Source organism: Sprattus sprattus, assembly GCF_963457725.1.
Source record: "Sprattus sprattus genome assembly, chromosome: 8".
NCBI classification, from domain to species: domain Eukaryota; kingdom Metazoa; phylum Chordata; class Actinopteri; order Clupeiformes; family Clupeidae; genus Sprattus; species Sprattus sprattus.
In genome coordinates, this window is record NC_137927.1 from 11,341,881 (window position 1) to 11,360,032 (window position 18,152).

General features: G+C 41.7%; 1 protein-coding gene across 1 annotated transcript; it reads right to left on the minus strand.

Moving 5' to 3' along the window:
* Positions 1-233: 233 nt before the first annotated feature.
* Positions 234-17,906, minus strand: mctp2b (multiple C2 domains, transmembrane 2b; the record flags this gene model as incomplete). Its single annotated transcript, XM_080844159.1, has 22 exons — positions 234-302; positions 741-838; positions 1,067-1,176; positions 1,926-2,035; positions 2,218-2,259; positions 2,635-2,748; positions 2,985-3,104; positions 3,255-3,329; positions 3,660-3,761; positions 7,763-7,865; positions 7,981-8,083; positions 8,181-8,274; positions 8,438-8,624; positions 9,093-9,223; positions 9,460-9,627; positions 9,817-9,849; positions 9,972-10,086; positions 10,238-10,314; positions 10,432-10,574; positions 13,190-13,292; positions 13,874-13,933; positions 17,412-17,906. 22 exons carry the CDS (start codon positions 17,904-17,906, stop codon positions 234-236), a joined length of 2,652 nt encoding a protein of 883 aa, XP_080700285.1.
* Between the last annotated feature and the right edge of the window lie 246 nt (positions 17,907-18,152).

Sequence of the window (18,152 nt, forward strand, 5' to 3'; positions counted from 1 at the left end):
GGCTTTCCAGTGCAGGAGAAAAGCTTTGATGGCCAGGCAATAAACACACACAAACACACACACATGATAGGCAGCAGTCTGTTTTCTGTGTTATGCAACTGCAACTAGCTGTTACTTGAAGCCGCAGAATCATTGCCTTGTGTGTGTGTGTGTGTGTGTGTTTGTGTGTGTGTGTTTGTGTGTGTGTGTAAGTGTGAGGGTGATGGTATGCATCCATAACATCCGTCTGATGGCTATGTGGCATTCCTCTTTCTCCTCAGGGGACTCTGCAAACCCGGCACCTTCAGCTCACTGTACTGGGCCTGCAAACACAGGATGAGAAACCTGTAAAGGAGTCTGGACATCCGTATTGTGGTAGCACAGGGTAAATATGGGAGACAAGCAGACACGGCCACCAAATAGACAGAACAAACAGGAGGAGTGAAGTGTTTGCTGAAGGCAGTGGAAATCATAGCTACAGGAAAGAAGAGCTCCTTGAGGCACTAGGCTGTGCTATGAACACACTCAGGTGGTGAATTGTCCAGCGTCCAGGCAGATCTACACTCATGATAACATCACGCTGCCCCAGTCTTAAATGGGGCAATGGTGACTGCGTGTGTGTGTGCATGTGTGTGTGAGAGAGAGAAAGAGAGAGAGAGGGAAAGAGAATGTATGTGTGCGTGTGCGTGTGCGTGTGCGTGTGCGTGCGTGTGTTTGTGTGTGTGTGTGTGTGTGTGTGTTAGAGAGATGCAGTGTCTTACCTTCTGGACATCTGAAGGCACCCGCGAGAGGAAGTCCACGACTTCATTGTTTTCAATGGCATAAGGTTTCCGTATTTTTTTGGTAAACTTGTTAATACCTAAAATAAAACAAAAGCCACAGATCCATTTCAAATAAACATACTATGAACTTTATAAGGTAAACAGCAACACAGCAAAATCTCCTGTGTGGGAAAAATGGTTCACCGCCATTAGGAGGAAGCCTAGTTTGTAGGTTAGGTTTCAGTCCCAAAATAACAATAAACAGTGGGTTATAACATATTTCAATTTTCATCCGCATGGGAGAAAAAAAGATAGAAGTTGTTTACCCCAAATTAAAATAATGTATCGCACTGGAATGAAGTAGGTTAGTATTGTTGCAACAGCCAGGACCAGAAAGGCCAAATTGGACAGGAATGGCACTGACCAGTTGAAAGTGCTGTGTGAGAGAGACAGGGAGAGAGAGAGAGAGAGAGAGAGAGAGAGAGAGAGAAAGAGAGACAGAGAGAGAGAGTTAACACATGGATAAATGCAAAGAGAGTATGCAGTATGACAATCGATGCTGACCATCTTTAGAGCTCCACAGAAGGTAAATTGAGACAGCTAATCCTTCACCTGTTGAAGTCACTCACTGATACTCTAATATCTCAGCACAGTTACTGCCCAAATCAAATTCAAAGATCTCAGGCCAAAATATATTCTATAATATGTAAATATATATATAATATGTAAGATGTGTAGGGAATACAATTGTATCCATTATTGTATATTATGTTCTTTGCCCTGTATATCTTCTTGGTCTCGGTCGCAACAATGCCTTTCATTTCATGATATTTTCACACTTTAAATCACATCAGTATGACTGAATGGAGAAGAACTGGTGTTGACAGTATTTTGTTTCATTCAGAATGTCCATTTTAAACTAAGGTGAAGAACAGCCACAGCAGTGCGCAGGCCTTAAGTGAGGCCTATGTCGGCGTTGGTGCTGAAGTGTACCTTCACATGCTATTGCTTGAATAGCATGTGCTATTGCACATGCTTTTCAAGGAGCAGCCCATTAGTGTCACCCCAGCCACCAAAGTCCTCCATTGCTTAAGCTGCTTTCTCACTTCTCACCGCACTACCCACAGGGCTGTTTACCTTTGAGACACTAACCTTAATTCTCAAGAGACGCACACGCAAACTTACTTTTTAATTCGTTCGCCAAAACTTGCTACTTCCTCCAGAATGTTCTGAACGGTGATGACGATATCTTGTACCATGTGGATTTTTTCCATCAGTCCTCTCTTCTCTGACTCCTGTAAAATAGATCCGATTCTCCATCAAGACAAGACACATTCGATGTGTCATACAACAATATTGGGTTTTTGATTTGATTAGATTTGACTGATTATGCAATGACATGAACACTGAGGTCCACACCGTCCAAACCTCCCAAAAGGCTTGCAGGGCAAAAGTGATGGCAGCTCAGTTCAAATACCTTTTCATCATCCTCTTCATCATCCCCCAGGTCCATACTTTCCTAGAAACATAGCAATTGGATCAGTTTTAATCAACATAACCAAAACATGATCCCATGTCATAATATGCACCAATAGCAATATATAAAAAATAAATGCAAATATTGAATTGACTATGTCAAACACGTGTCCCCTCATCACGCGGCATAGGTGTGTCTCTAGGCTCATGTAACAGGAGACGCTGGAGTTTATCCTTTTCTAAGCCTAGGGCTACAGCATCAGTGGCAGTGAACAAAAGGCAAACAGTGGAGGGTGGGGCCAAAGTTATGCTGTTCACACATACTTTTGTAGAGCGCCTACGGAGGCGAAGAATGCTGGAGCTTTGCAGCAGCGTCAGTAGACAGAGGGTGTGGGCTGGATGACGAAGCAATACTTACCAAGTCCTGACCAGCTCTCTCCGAGGCTATCTGGAGGTAGTTCCTCCCGAGTAGTAGTACCAGGTAGAGAGGAAGCATGTAGAACTCCCAGTACCACACCGTCAGCAAAAACACCTTACACCAAGGAGAGTGAAGTCAAATCACCGTCCATATTAAACAACATATCAGACGTCTTCATTTTATATACTCATTATTACACAAACATTGCCTGGAGCACTTTCCAATGTAAATACAGTGAAACTCGTTCAATAGGCTCACCACTGGTGACTTAGTAATATCAAGTCAAGTGAAAATCAAGTAGGCTAAAGTGCCCATGAGCCTTTCCTAAAGGCAGAGACAGACGACCCTACCGTGAAGGCAATGATGCTCCGTTGGAAGTTCTCCCACTGAAAGCAGCTTTTGATGTACTGATGGGTGCTCAGGATCGCCCGCAAAAGGTTCCGCACGCGAAGGACGTTTCGAGCAAGAACCTACACAACACATAGTCAGTCGGAAACAATGTCCTTTTCATTCTAAAAAGTGTATCAACCCATAGCATTTATCCTGGACATGGCTGGCAAAACTTCATTTCTACCACACGGTATGGATATTGGATGTGTGTGATTTAAATTTTGAAAAACCTTTTTGGAAAATTTGGCATTGTCCTCCTGGAATTTCTTTGCTTTTGGGTTGAAAGTTCTTATACTGGCTTTAACCTAGTAAAAAAAAAAAAGACAGTCAACTTTTACTACCTTCAATGTTGTGATGTTAAATTGAATAGGTACATTTATCAAGTCAAGGTTTTCTGACACTTCTCAATAATGATTTATAAAAATATATATATGTGTGTGTGTGTGTGTGTGTGTGTGTGTGTGTGTGTGTGTGTGTGTGTGTGTGTGTGTGTGTGTGTGTGTGTGTGTGTGTGTGTGTGTGTTTGTGTGTGTGTTTTTACTGGTTTTCTTTATGTATTGACAGATGGATTATCCTGAGGACATATACAGAAACACATCCAAGCCTACAGTACACTGCCATTGTTTTGCACTCACAGGATTAAAGAAAACTTGCAGCTCTAGTGATATCGCCCCCTTTGATGGTCTGCCTAAATCATCTTTCCTTAATGCACGGGAAATCTGTTGACCATTGTGAACCTGCAGGAGAAATCCACAATCACCAACACACACAATCAGTAAGCAAATAATGGCAGTCAAGAGAGCATCAAGATAAGGGGTCCTAGTTTGAGGGCGAAAACAGCTGGCGGAAATGGCACCGCATGCGCAATGTTGCACAAAAAAGGGACAAGTTTCAGAGAGAGCGGTAAAGGTGTGGTCAAAAGCAAAGTGGTCAGAGCCGGGCCGAAGTTCATTAGTGAAAGGTTTGGTTAAAGCCGACCAATGGCATTGTCGAGCAATCCCTTTTAACTGAATGTGTCAGACGAGATTGCAATGGAGGAAGTTGGCAATATGACTTGACAGTGTTCGCCAGGAGAGCTTTTCCAAGGACTAAACCGTAGTGCTTCTACTGTTGATCAAAACAATTCAATTTGTTGACCCATATCGTAGCTTGTCAGACCTGTTTTTAAATGCCCTCGCTACATCGCTTTGAATTATATTGTTAATCATGGTATGTGATTTTGAGCCTGTGAAAAGTGAAAGTGTTTTGCTCACTTAGGGCCTGATTTACTAACAGGATTGCACCCATTTCTGGCGTAAAATAGCGGTCGTAAACATAAAACTGTATTTGCTGGGACGCAGCGCATATTAACGCCTGTGAGTGTGAACAGGGGAGGTAACCTGGACGTGGGTGGTAACGTAGGCGTGAATCGCACTTTACATGGGAGGAGAGAAGGTAAGTGCGCCTAATGATGTAATGCGTGGTATTTACTAAACTGCCTGTCGAGCGCAAGTCTCCGATTTGCACGCTAATTCTCCACCTCATAAAAGCACGTCTTAACCAGCAAGCGGATTTCCATTGAGTCTGAAAAGGTTGATATGGCAGCAGTGATAACAGCAAGGCGAAGAAAGAAGACAGAGACAGCGCACAGAAATATTTTTTTCAACTCGTATAACACATTTTCAGTTAAATGAACCACAAATCATTAGACGGTACAGGTTAACCAGCCACCGATACTTCAATTACTGGACCAGATCAGAGAGACATTCAACCCTCCACCCAGCGATCACATTCCATTCCATCAGTTGTTAAAACTAATTTGCAAATATTGGCCTCCGTATAATTTCAAACAGTTTGTGGAAAAGTGAATTCCCCTTTCCACCGTCAACATTAACATTGACTTATAACTCACGTTGCCCCGCAGACACGGGAGAAAGACACTTCACTCTCGTTGCCCGCAGGAGCGAGAGAGAGAGAGAGAGAGAGAGAGGCATTGAACTCGCCAGAGGTTCCGCTAGAGAAAAATGTTGCCGGTCAAAATCGGCAGAGTTTTCATTTTCCGGACATTTTAATGATAAGCCAGTCATATATCTATTTCTGCTTCTAAATTAGCCTATTGAAGAAAACTGACGACATGTTTAGCTTAAAGAATTACATAATCAGGACGTTTAGAATGAAACATGTTTATTTGCCAAAGTTTACAATGGGGAAAAAAAACATAAATGCCTGATGCGCGTCAATAAATGGCCTTTAATCGCAACCTGCTGTGTGAAATTGAGCGCTGCAACAAGGTCATTGCTCTCCGACTATGTTCAATGACAGCGGAGATTCTAAAATGATTAGACCCTCTTATGAATCCGTTGCGTCGTCCTGCCATTTCGAAGAGCTAACAGAACATTTTACTGTTACCATCAATTACTTCGCACCTTAGCCATGGGAACTTCATTCGGACATAAACGCCCGACACTTCGGCCTTTTCCCTGGAAGCCTAAAGCTGTTTGAACATCTAGGGCTTCAGGTAGGCTATTCAATGTTTGGAAAGTTCACTTTCTACATGAACTAGTTCAGTTCATAGAGTTCATTCAGTTCATTTTGAACTAAGTTCATTCAGTTCATTTTGAACTAAGTTCACAGCTCCAAAAAATGAGCTTGTCCAGTTCTTTTTTTTCAATATGTTGCAAGCTATTTTTCAAAATCTCTATCTGTCTGTCTGCTCTCGGCCTCTACGCAACTTCGCGCTCTCACGCACGGGCAGACAGTAGAATGAAATTAAACGCGTTCAGACGCAACACTGCAGGTATTACAGGTTCATCCTCATCAGAAGGTTCACCCTCATCAGTTGAGTTTGGCCTCTGAAAAAAACTTTTAAGGCTAGTCTGCTTGGCCATGTTTGATACTTATCATTCAGTTCGCTCCGTTTGTAACTGACGGTTTGCGCTTTATTTAAAATGCAGCATATGCGTGTTGTTTAATAACTTTCAAGAGGCAGAATAGCCTGTTCCTTTAAAACATAATAAGGGCAGTGCACGTTTGCTTTATAGGCCTAAATATTAGGATTGTTGTCTATTTCAGATTGTGTTTGCTGGACGGGATTTTTAAGAAATTCCAATCAGACAATTTGACCGGTGAGATCTAATATTTTCGGACATTTACATTTTTTTCCGGACAAAGACCGGTAATTACCGGACAAGGGAAACGCTGGAACTCGCGCACACACACACACCCACACACACACAGAGCCATGACTATCGCTAGCTACCCATTCAATGCCGCGAGTTCGGCTCTGAACGCAATTGTGGACTTTGAAATCGCAAACTTTCCGAACGTAATCGGAACCATTGATTGCACCCACGTCCATATATATTGTAGTGAACCCATGTCCCTTGTAGAAATGATTAATCTCGCCATGTACACATCTATATTGTTATAATAGACAGTTTATGCATTAATGCCACCAATAGCATATTCTTTATAATCGTGTTCTTTTAAACATCTCGCTGTAGGTGATGGCGGGCAGAACAACAATATAGCAGCGCACACATTGAATCAGGTTCAGTGATTGAGCGAACGTGAACCAATATATATATCTCCACCTCGCTGAACCTTCATTTTCTCTTCCTAAATAAATACCACGGAAAATGCGCAAAAACACTGTGCGTTAATGTGCGACAGTAGTTTAAGCAGCGGTCGCAGTGTTAGTAAATCAGGCCCTATATAGGGCGGAGTAAACACAGATTGCCCAGCGCGATCTGGGTTGATAAATACCTAGGAAAATGCGCAAACACACCGTGCGTTAATTTGCGAATGCAGATTAAGCAGCGCTCGCATATTAGTAAATCAGGCCCTTAGATTCCACGACAAATTAGTCTTATTGTTTTTCGAGATCAAAAAAGCCCATCTCACGTCCATTCTGGAGCGTTTATTTACACCAAGAATGTAACATTTACGTTGCATGTTGTGACTTGTAGGAGCAGATCTTGTAGAATACTTTCACTCCTTTCCCCAATAACAGAGCCTACGTAAGGTGTGGTGATGCAAAAGAATGATCTTATCATTAGGTCAATCTCAGGTAACAATGGTATTCAAAGTTAAATCGATTGAAATGTTATCCTTTACATGGCTCTTTTACTTAGCATTATTCTGTAGACTGCATCCAGAACCCTGCAGAACCGTACAGGTGAGTGAAAGCCTGTTTAGCTGAGCATTAGATCAATGAGAGAGAGTAGACATATAAATGTACTCATTTGCGTAACATAAGGCTACTATTAATGTCATGGAAGACAATTTGTTTACTACCGACTTGGCATTTTTTACACTTCTACTAGTACTTAACTTGCACTTACAGCAAATACATTCCTGCACGTTTGTTTCTATTTCTTATGTAAAATAGTATTTATTGTTACACTAGGTCTCTATTGCTTGTAGCTTGACTGCCATCTCCCTTGTACGTCGCTTTTGACAAAAGCGTCTGCTAACAGACTTGGGCAGTGATGGTTTGTAAAGTTATTTTACGGTCTGTTATTGGCGGATGTAAATGTCCCCTGTCAAGAGAACAATATGTAACCACGCCTATATCCACAATCCGAGCCTTACCAGAAAGTTTAATTTATCGCTGGAGTTTTAAAACAACCCGCCAGTTTTCACCATCAAACTACGGCCCATGGAGTCTCTGTCACCATTTCATGTTTTTGTTGAATTGATTACAGAGATATGAATACAGGCCTGGCTCCCTGATTGAGCGTTATCATTTATAACATACCGAGAGCAAAGGAATGGCCATTTTTCCAAGGAAGTCTGGTGCCTTGTCCCCATCCTCATCAAAGACGGTCACCTCCAGGACGTCATGAATATCTTTGATGGGGCTGGAAAAAAACATGCATGTATCTATCAGCACCAAAGAACCTCAAGCAGTTTAATGTTCGATATAATGAAACTTTCTAAAGTTAAACTGAATTGTGAGATTGTGGTGCTACGCACAGTGTGAATACTTTATTCCACTCGGGATTGAGTGTCTTGTAGATGGTGTGTGTTTGGAGCCGGTCATTCCCCAGTTCTAACACACAGAAAGGATCACTCTTCCCTGTGCAAAATACAGAAGCAAACATCCTCAGCGTTGAATCAAATCTGATAGATTATTTAAGAAGGAAGCTTAACCATCACATAAGAAATCACCTCACCATTTAGATCTGCAGCCAGAAGATCTGTGGCCTTGATGACTTTGACCTGCAGGAAGCCCACATCCCTCATGTCTTTCAGAGAGTTCCCCAAGGCCTACAGGGTGAGACGGACAAGACAGAAGAACTGTTTTGTTACCTAACTGAGACGGCACTTAAATAAACAGAACCTTAGAGGTGCACTCTATAAAACACCCAGAAGAGATCTTAAGGTTCTTTCATTGAACCTTATTTCTAGAACCACAGGGGAAAAGACTCACATATCTGTCGTGCACATTCTCCCTCTCGTGTAGATCCTCTAGGGGCGCTGCGTCGAGGTCGGACACAGACACCCCGCTGCACACGTTCATCGTGACCAGGAAGAGAATGCGGCCTCTTCCCTGGTTGAGCGGCCGAGTGAATGTCTGTGGTTGGTTGACTGGGAGACCAGACAGGTCCACCTCGCACCTGCACAGCACAGAAAGAAAGGCAAGGCAGAGGCCAAATGCTGTAGGGTTAGGGTTGTAGCTGTGAGCGTCTCAGTGCCACATTTTTTATCATAGCTCTGTGTGAATGACTAAATTATATTAAAACACGGACACACGTTCACAACCACCCACCCACACACACACACACACACCTCACAAACACACACACACACACACACACTCAACCTTGACTCCTCTAGGTACGTTGCGCATCATTACCCAAGGGAAACTGTGGGAAGGTCAGGTGATAGTAATGCCCACAAACAGAGCTTGCATTTATCCTGGCACTTATTCAATGCTTTCTCCAAGGCAGCCCACAGCAGACAACATGTACTGTACAAGAACATGACACCCATAAATATTGTATTGCCTGCATTGTGATGTCAGAGGTGCTTAGATTAGCTTTCAAGAACTCTGCTGCAGAACAGAAGGGTGAATTCAGACTCACATTCCATAACATTCCTCATATTTACGACCCTCTTTTGACCACACTTCCACTTCCAGCATGCTTGGTCCATCTGGGAACTGGTTGAAGTCGAATCTTTCTCTCCATTGTGGATTGGCTTTTTTGCCTTGGCTCTGAAGAAATGGCATGAGGAGGTATGTAATGTGCAATGATCAAAAACACATCATCTGAACACATCATCAGATCAGATTGCATCAAATCAATTATGACTCAACAAAAATGTGTCTTGAAAGGGTCCCAGGCTAATACAACAAATTACAACACTCTCTGATCCTTCCTCGACCGTCAAGGAGACAGTCGAGGAGACATAGCAAGCTGGCAATCGACCTTTCACGCTGCTGCCTGGTACCTTGCTCTTGTATTTCTGTTCTCCAAGCCTGAAGCGCGCAAACACATCTCCCGGGCCGGCCTCGGGCAGATCCTGGCCCTCCACCAGCGTGATGCTCCACACGCCGGTCCACAGCTGGCCCTTCTTCAGGCTGTCCGACAGACGCTTGTTCTGCAGGGACACCCCAGACTGGACGACAGGGAAACAGCAGGTCAGCCAAAGTCACAACAAAGTCACCTTCGCCGTATGCTATGCTAATTCATTACAGTTACTGGTCACGCACTGCTAGTAATGGCGGGTTGGTTAGTGAAGGGGATATGGTAAATAGGAACCTACAGAAGTCTATGTGAGTTGAAAAGTCTAAAGTCAAGTGTTTACCCTTATGCTTTTTTTCCTCTTTGACGTCCACTTCTACGTGGGTGTATGGACAAAGGAGTCAAAACCAACAAGTTTAGTCAGTAGGAAAGAAGACATGCAAGTCAAGTCACAGTGAGGTTAGACACTCTGAACAGAGCCAAAGAAACGGTCCTTACTCCATTCCTCTTGCCTTCTCCATCCCGCAGAGACAAGCAGATGTCTATAAGGATCACACCCATGTTCTCCTCAAGACTGTTGGGGTCATTCAGGTTCAACACAAGTTGGTGCGTTCTGGGTAAGAGGAAGGGGGCCAATGAGTGACAAAAAACTCTCACATAGCTGAAACTTCAATTCTCAACAAGTTCTTAGTGAAATGTTTCTCAGTGAAATGTTTGTCAATGAGATGTTTCTCAGTGTTTTTCTGAGTCCTTTTTCTACGTACTTCTCAAGTTCAACTTCACCCAAGGCGACACTGCTGGACCCCATGAAGTCGTCTGTAGTCAGGTCCCGATCGTAAACCTGAGTTAGACCATTGGAGACGGCTTCGTAAATACCTAATGTTTAAGCCATACATGCTACACTGCGGTCACTTTATTGCAGACGTCCAGTATAGTATCTTGCCACACAAGCCCTTACCTTAACAAAAAGTTTCTGCTCCAAGTCGGGGACAGGAAAGGCGAAAGACTCATTCCAAATGGGATTTAAGTTTTTGTAAACAACTTTGCTTTTGTAAAGTGTTTTCCCATCCAATTTAAATTTCACGTAGGGGTCACTTGTACCTGTAAATTTAAAACAGGTTTCAGCTGCAGTCTTTAAATCCATTAAGCTTCCCAGCACATTATAATACAGCAAACAAACTGCTTGTTGTTGTTGTTAATGATGGCTTGGCAACTGGTTTACTCAGTCAACTACGGCAGAGCGAACCCTGCTAAGAGGATGTGGTTAGTAATCTACATCTCTATCTAAAAGTGTGGACATGGTGGTTTCCTGAAATACAGACATTGAATGCACTCCATGTATGTTCTAGAAACTGAAGACATGAGAAACAATGTAAACAAATAACCAATATATAAAAAAAGTCCGTGCAGAAGTAGTAAGCCTATAGATTTGCCCTCTCTTGTACTTACAGCCAACAGATGTCATTGTTTTACCTCTATCCTACCTAACCATTATTTTCATTTTTCCCTCTCTTGCCCCTTTAATAATACATTCCTATTTAACATTACCTTTCACAAACACTTAAATCTTGATGGTGATATGAATATAGTATGAAAATGTACTGAATACACATTAAGTCACACTATTCAAAACTGAAATTGTTATTCACAGTCATAATATCCTCATAGAATGGGGGGACATGAGGTGTTACATATCAATATGCAGCCTGCTATGTTTCAACAGTTACTCACTAAATGTAAGTACATGGTAGGTGATAAAGAAAATTCCATCATTAAAGATCATCAAACAAAATGTACCATATTTCATTTCACTTTGTTTGCATGATTTTAGTTCTTTATTTTATTTAATATGACTAAATATGAGGGGGCCAAGCAGCCCAGCAGGAAGAGTTGCCATGGAAACTTGATAACACTACGTCGAGGGCATGGCTGTTATGTTGCGTTCCATTAACTTCAGAAGTTGGAACTCAGAGCTGGGAATGACATCACATCTAAGTTGACATCGTTCCAGTAACAAGTTGGAAAACAAATGCAATACCAATTGATATCAGATGTTAGCAATACAAGTTGATATCAATGCATTTTGCGGTATTTTGCGCATTCAAAAATCTATGACGGGAGCAAGCAAAGCAAGTAATCGCAAAGATGACCAGTGAACTCTGCAAACTGAACAAAAGGAGCGACTGCAGAGCAATATCTGAGCATCTGAGCAATATCCTCGTTCATCCACGGACACTCTTAATTTTGGCTCATCAACATCGGATCCCCCTGCACAACCCCTTTTCCCAAGCACTGGTAACTTCGATAACTAGGCATTTACAGCATTCTCACTACATGGCTAAGCATAAGACTGTTTTATATTTGCCAGTGTACATGCATTGATTTGTTGTGTCCACTGAATGTGACTCTTGGGACCTCTTATGTTTATTTGGTGGCTGGCTAGGCCACACCATACAAGTGTTATTTTTAGTTATGATTCCCAGAAACATAGGGTCTTGCATGCATTACTAACTATTTCCCCCTTCTTACTTGGCACCATAATCACATGGATTACACATAAATTGGCCTTACCATGGCCACACACGCAAAGAGAACACTCAAACTTTACGCTTTACATAGGCTTGTTATTTTTTCCATCTCACATGTATGTTCATGATGTGCACACACATGCACACGGAACTACGGTGACCGAACAAAGGCACAAACACACACATTCTTTCTGGCCCGCACCCAACAGCGCACACTCAAGCACACACACACACACAACCACACACACACACACACACACACACACACACACACACACACACACACACACACACACACACACACACACACACACACACACACACACACACACACACACACACACACACACACACACACATACATTTAGTTAAATTACATTTTGTGTGCTCTTCTTTCTGATCATTTTGTGAATACATGCTTTAATTGTATACGCTTGTCTCTTTAATGTTGCACAAAAATAAATGCTGCCACCCTTTTCTATTAACAACTCCAAACACCTTCAACCTTTACTCACTATTAATAGGGTAACTTTAGTTGTAGTCATTTATTTAATTATTAATACAAATTCCAAATTGATAGTTTAATATATTTTATGAGACTGATATATTTGCTTGATTTATGAGACTGATTGGCGCCGTTGTAAGGAGAATAAAAATATTATCTTGGTGACCCTCGTAGAGACAGTATTAGTATTCATGCACAATTGCACTTTCATTTATTCAGAGTGTGCTCACCATGGTAAGGTACCTACATTATTTTGGTGCCCTTGTGAGGCTGATAACAATTGTACCTATGCAAACATGAAAGAGTGTGCCAATTTTCAAAACGTTTTACCATACGGTTCTAGGGGCTACCATAGACTCCAATGAAAGAAGAAAGAAGATGAATAAGAAAAGGTTAATACACAATGGCTGCTTGGCAACCAATTACTAGAACCACATTACACATTACATTACACGGGTGTGGTCTGGAACAGGTTTAAATATGCCTCACTGGAATGCTATCCAGACAGTGCAATGTGCCACTCCCCTGTTCAGAATGAGACATCATTAGACTCGAATGATTAATTAGGAGTGAAGAGTTTGGTCTTGAAGGGAGACAGACAGGATTCTTGTGCATAAATGTTCACATATTTCCTGGTTCACCTTGAGAACATAAGCCTGAGAAATTAAGAAATAATGTCTTACCACAGCGATCTCTGATTACCAGATTCTTTCCTTCTTTGAGGTTGATGTTGAGGTGGTAAGTCTTCTCGGGGGGGTCCTGCCCCTCACCTCCTACATCTGGGAACTGAGGAGGTTCAGAACTAGTCAGTAACATGTCACTGTTCTCCAAAAGTCTCTTATTTAGCCACAAAGCTAATGTCTTTGCATTGCAACTGAACCCAAATGCTATGAACAATGTCACTTGATTTCCAAGTTAGTATTGACAAGCATAATTGATATTTATCTCTAGTCATAAGACTGGAACAATACGGCCCCCTGTTATGCTGCCATTTAATCCTCTTGGTAATATCAATCAGGCATCACTAGACCCAAATGCATCTGAGAGCTGCAATGCAAAGAAGAATACATGTCCATTCTGTAGAGCGTCTGTCTCCTAGTTCTACAAATACAAATGAAATCATGATGTTGCAAGTCATGAAAGGGAAAGCACTGACAACTACTCTGCACTGACAACCACTTTACACTTTACAATGAAAGCAGCCATTTTAACTCTGAATTACATTTACTGTAAATTCACTGCAGCAAGTAGTTATACATTTCTTACACAGAATCACACAAACTACAACAGTCACTACTCACTATATCTGTTCATCAATCAAGGACTACTTGATTAATGCTACTCGAGAGTTTTTCCCAAATACTTACACTATTATTATCAATGTCCTTAACTGTCTGCACCTCTTGGCCATTGTGTTCTAACGGGTTCTGTAAAAACAGGTGCATGGTGAGTACTGGTCGATATGGACGCAGCCGTACACCTCAATGTTTTCCATGCATCTTGCTGAAATTGAGATTCTTTGCAGGTCAACTACCTATTAATTAATCCAGAGGGGTGGGCGGCACACTTCTAAACATGAACCATGGGATATGAGTCTTAATGTGCTTATTAAAAAATTCCTCCGCAGCAGGACAGAGGGAATGTTAAGCAATAGGTTTAAAACGCAGCACACCTAAGAACATGAAAGCACTTGGAACCACTAGGTTAAGGGTTTGCCAAATGTATCTTTTAAAGAGGATGGCTCATCTAAAAAGGAGTTATTAAAGTTTTAAAACTGAATGACACGTCAATTTGAGAAGTTAGAATTTGAGAACTGACTGCACGTGTTCAAACAGCATAAAGCATCAGATTACAATGAAAGACAGAAGTACAGAAGCCGGACAGCAGCTGGTCAGAGGAACAACCAACTTGCTCAACCAGCCCTTCATCACGAGACTTGCTCAATTTGACTGCTTGTGTATTGACAGAGATCACCCTTCAGATCATGTGACAGCCCATAGACAATGCCATGCAATACAATCCGTCCGCAAACATTTACATGTAAACATAAGCCTTTATCCACCAGTCTCAGCTCAAGCCTCATTTGTGTAATGAAGCCATACCAGGGCGCTATCATTAATTATGACATGGATCTAACACTGACACACACACACACACACACACACACACACACACACACACACACACACTCACACACACACACACACACACACACACACACACACACAACTCTCTCTCGCAAGCACACATGCTCTCGCTGTCTCTCAAACAGATGCATAACCGATTCACACACACACACACACACACACAAACGCAGACAAACACACACACGAAGACAAACACACACACACACACACACACACAAACACATACTTTCTCTCACAAATACAAGGGTGTGGCTACTCAATAACAAGACAAATGCTGTAATTAAATTGTAATGAAGAAAACTCATTATCCTCATATAACTCATAACTCTAATAATTGTTTTTATGTATTTTGTATTTATGTTAATATTGTTGTTTATTTATGGAGTTAGAATAGTTTAAAAATTCACATTCTCAAATGTATTTCCTGATTCACATGTAAATGTCACACGATTCACAGATGTAAACGCTGTTACATTTATTAAAAGAGTGAGGAATGTGCATTTACAAATTGCTTGCAATTTGTGAATATCCTTGCGTTTATTTGTGGATTTTTAGGTGGCCTAGTTACACCAAAAGTGGAACTCCCCTTCATGATGGAACATAAAACTTGGATTTTAAAACCAGACCTGTAATGTTGTAAAATAAAGATATACTGTATTGTCTTCAGTCTAACTTGGTTGATTTGACTGTGTAGGCTGCCTGTATTCTACATTTTTTTTTAGTCTAATCATTTTCACTCTTGTCTCAATACCATGCCTACTTTTTCAAAACTCTTCACATAGTGCACTTTACAGACACACACCTCAGCACATCAGTTAACCATCAGTTAACCTCTCCCATTAAACTACTTTATCACTCAATGAACAATGAATACAATGAACTAAAAAAACACAGACAAAATGCATAAATTATGTGTTGCTGTATCCTCTATTTTTGCACAGTTTAGCGTGCAAAAGAAAAGAAAAACATATGAAACTTCATACATATTGTAATATGAAATAAAATAGGGTGAATATGAGATTTAGCTATATACCTCAACACAACTCCATGCTACATTTTCTGTGGTATACTAAAGTAAAACAAAAGTGTGCAGACACTTTTCCTTCCCAGGACATTAAGTGATAAAACAACACATGAGACTACAACTAGAAGGGTCCTGCAGCCCTAATGCTGATCTGTGGTGACATTTTTTATGAACTTCACATTTACAGTACCGCAACATTCTACCTTGCCTTGAATCATGGGAAAAAATCTTTAGCACCTCTTATCCACCCCTAACATTCCCCATATTCCACAAATATTTTTTAAGACAAGCTGTAGTTCATGACACCAAGAACAAACTTTTTTTTTTATGTTGGTTTGCCTGTCACAATACTGTAGATATAACTTTTGAATTTGGCAAATTTACCATGTGTGATCAGTGGTACAGTGGTTAGTGTTGATGAATAACAAGCAGCTGACCTGGCTTCAATTCCTGAGCAATGCAAGATGCTACTGTTAGTCACTTTGGATAAAAGTTTGTTGTAGTTGTGTTTTTGGGTCACTTTGTCTCATTCATAGCCCATGACTTACATATACACCATGATAGTGGGAAAATGTCTTCAGCGACAACCTAATCTATATATTCCCTTCAAAAACGCACATTTCAGTGCAAATTTTGTACTGCACCACTTTTGTATAGTATAGTGTAGTTGGTAACAAGGCTGCAAACAAACAAAACAAAGCAGAAAACTGAATATATTTCCAGCAAAAAATGATAGAGCCTTATTTCAACTGTATAATTTCATTTGTCTGTGAAAATACATCTTTTCATCTACAATGATCAAAATTGTGTCTGGTTTTGAACTAGAAGTCAAATGTTTTGAACATAGTATCTAAATGTCGGCAAAAAATGCTGTAGAGTTTTGCTGGTGGTGAACATTGACTGAGACAGGTATCCATGAATTTCGGAAGTGGTCATTGAATGCATTTTGTATTTAAGCAATGGAAAAGTTTCCAAAGTTTAGTTCACATAGTCTACTGATATGATGAATTTGTTAAGTGACTTGGAAAAGTGGACGTGGTATTGAGACGTGTGAAAATGATTGGATAAAACTATAGTTTCACTTTCCATTGTGAGATGTGGCATTTGACCAATTTGGGTTGTTCAAATATTTCAAATATTCATAGTTCAGGCGTGTTCAATCATGTGTGACAAGGGTTTTAACAAAATAAACAAGTTAGATTCCCACTTGGTGGGCAGCTACCAGATGCCATTGAAACACAGATTCCTCTTTGTGTAATCAGTTGTATAATGTTCGTTATGGTGTATTAGGCCACATAAAAGGACACTGCACAGATGTAACGCAGTGTGGTCACATTCAATCATACCTTCAATCATTTATGCTTATGTGATTGGCTGGAATTGTAAGAGACATCTCAAAGGCTGAAGAGAATGTCTTTTAGAAAAAAAATCATTTGTGAATCAAGCTTTGGCAGCAAAGTCTAAAATAATCCAAAATAAATGCAGGGATGTTCCGAAATGTCAAGCGGTTTGTAACTTCGCATTTGTAAATAAATGTAACAACAGATATGTAAATTGCTAACACCATATTTAATAGCCACACCTAGCATAGCAGATATAGCATTGTTTCAGCTCTCCCTCTCCCTCTCCCTCTCCCTCTCCCTCACACACACACACACACACACACACACACACACACACACACACACACACACACACACACACACACACACACTTCCAGGAAAGCACTCTTACCTCACTCTTCTCCTCCGACATTTCCACAGTGGGCTGCTCCGTTCTGAGCAGGACTGCATGCTCCTTCATCACCTGCCCATTCTGGTCCAGTGGCTCCTGCGTCTCCTTTCGCTCCAGGGAGACCCGCTCCTCGGAATAAGGATATGTGCTGCTAATCACCTCCGTGGAGGCCCATACTGTGGGCTGAGGCGCATCCACCACATTGTGCTCAGCAGAGGCAGCAGCAGCAGCAGCAGCAACAGGCACCCTTACTGGGGTGCTGGGATGGCTGCGGTACGGGAGGTTCAGTTCGGAGGACTGCAGCCTAGAGTCCATTGCCCTGGGGGACGGTCGCAGGTACCTGATATCCGGCACAGAGGCACTCATCCTCTGGTCCAGCATGCCCTCCTGGAGTACCTCTGGCTTGCCGAGGTGCTTGCGACCGGCCCTCATGTAGTTGAGGAAGGGCTTAGCCCTCTGTTTCAGGTTGCCAAACACATTCTTCTTTGGCTCCATAGTGTGGAGGGGAGGGGGGGGGGGGGGGGGGGTTAGAGGAAAGGCCGGGTGTGGTCTGACACCTCTCCGCCCCGACTGTCACAGATACCTGGCAGAGGAAGGAACACACCCGGAAGTATTATGAGGAACTTGCTTGTTACTTATAACTGTTCAGAAACTAATGGCTAATTAGCATCACAAACATGCTGCAGCTACTGATTTATATAGGGTGCGCTTACTCAAGGAGCTCAACATGTGAGTGGTAGC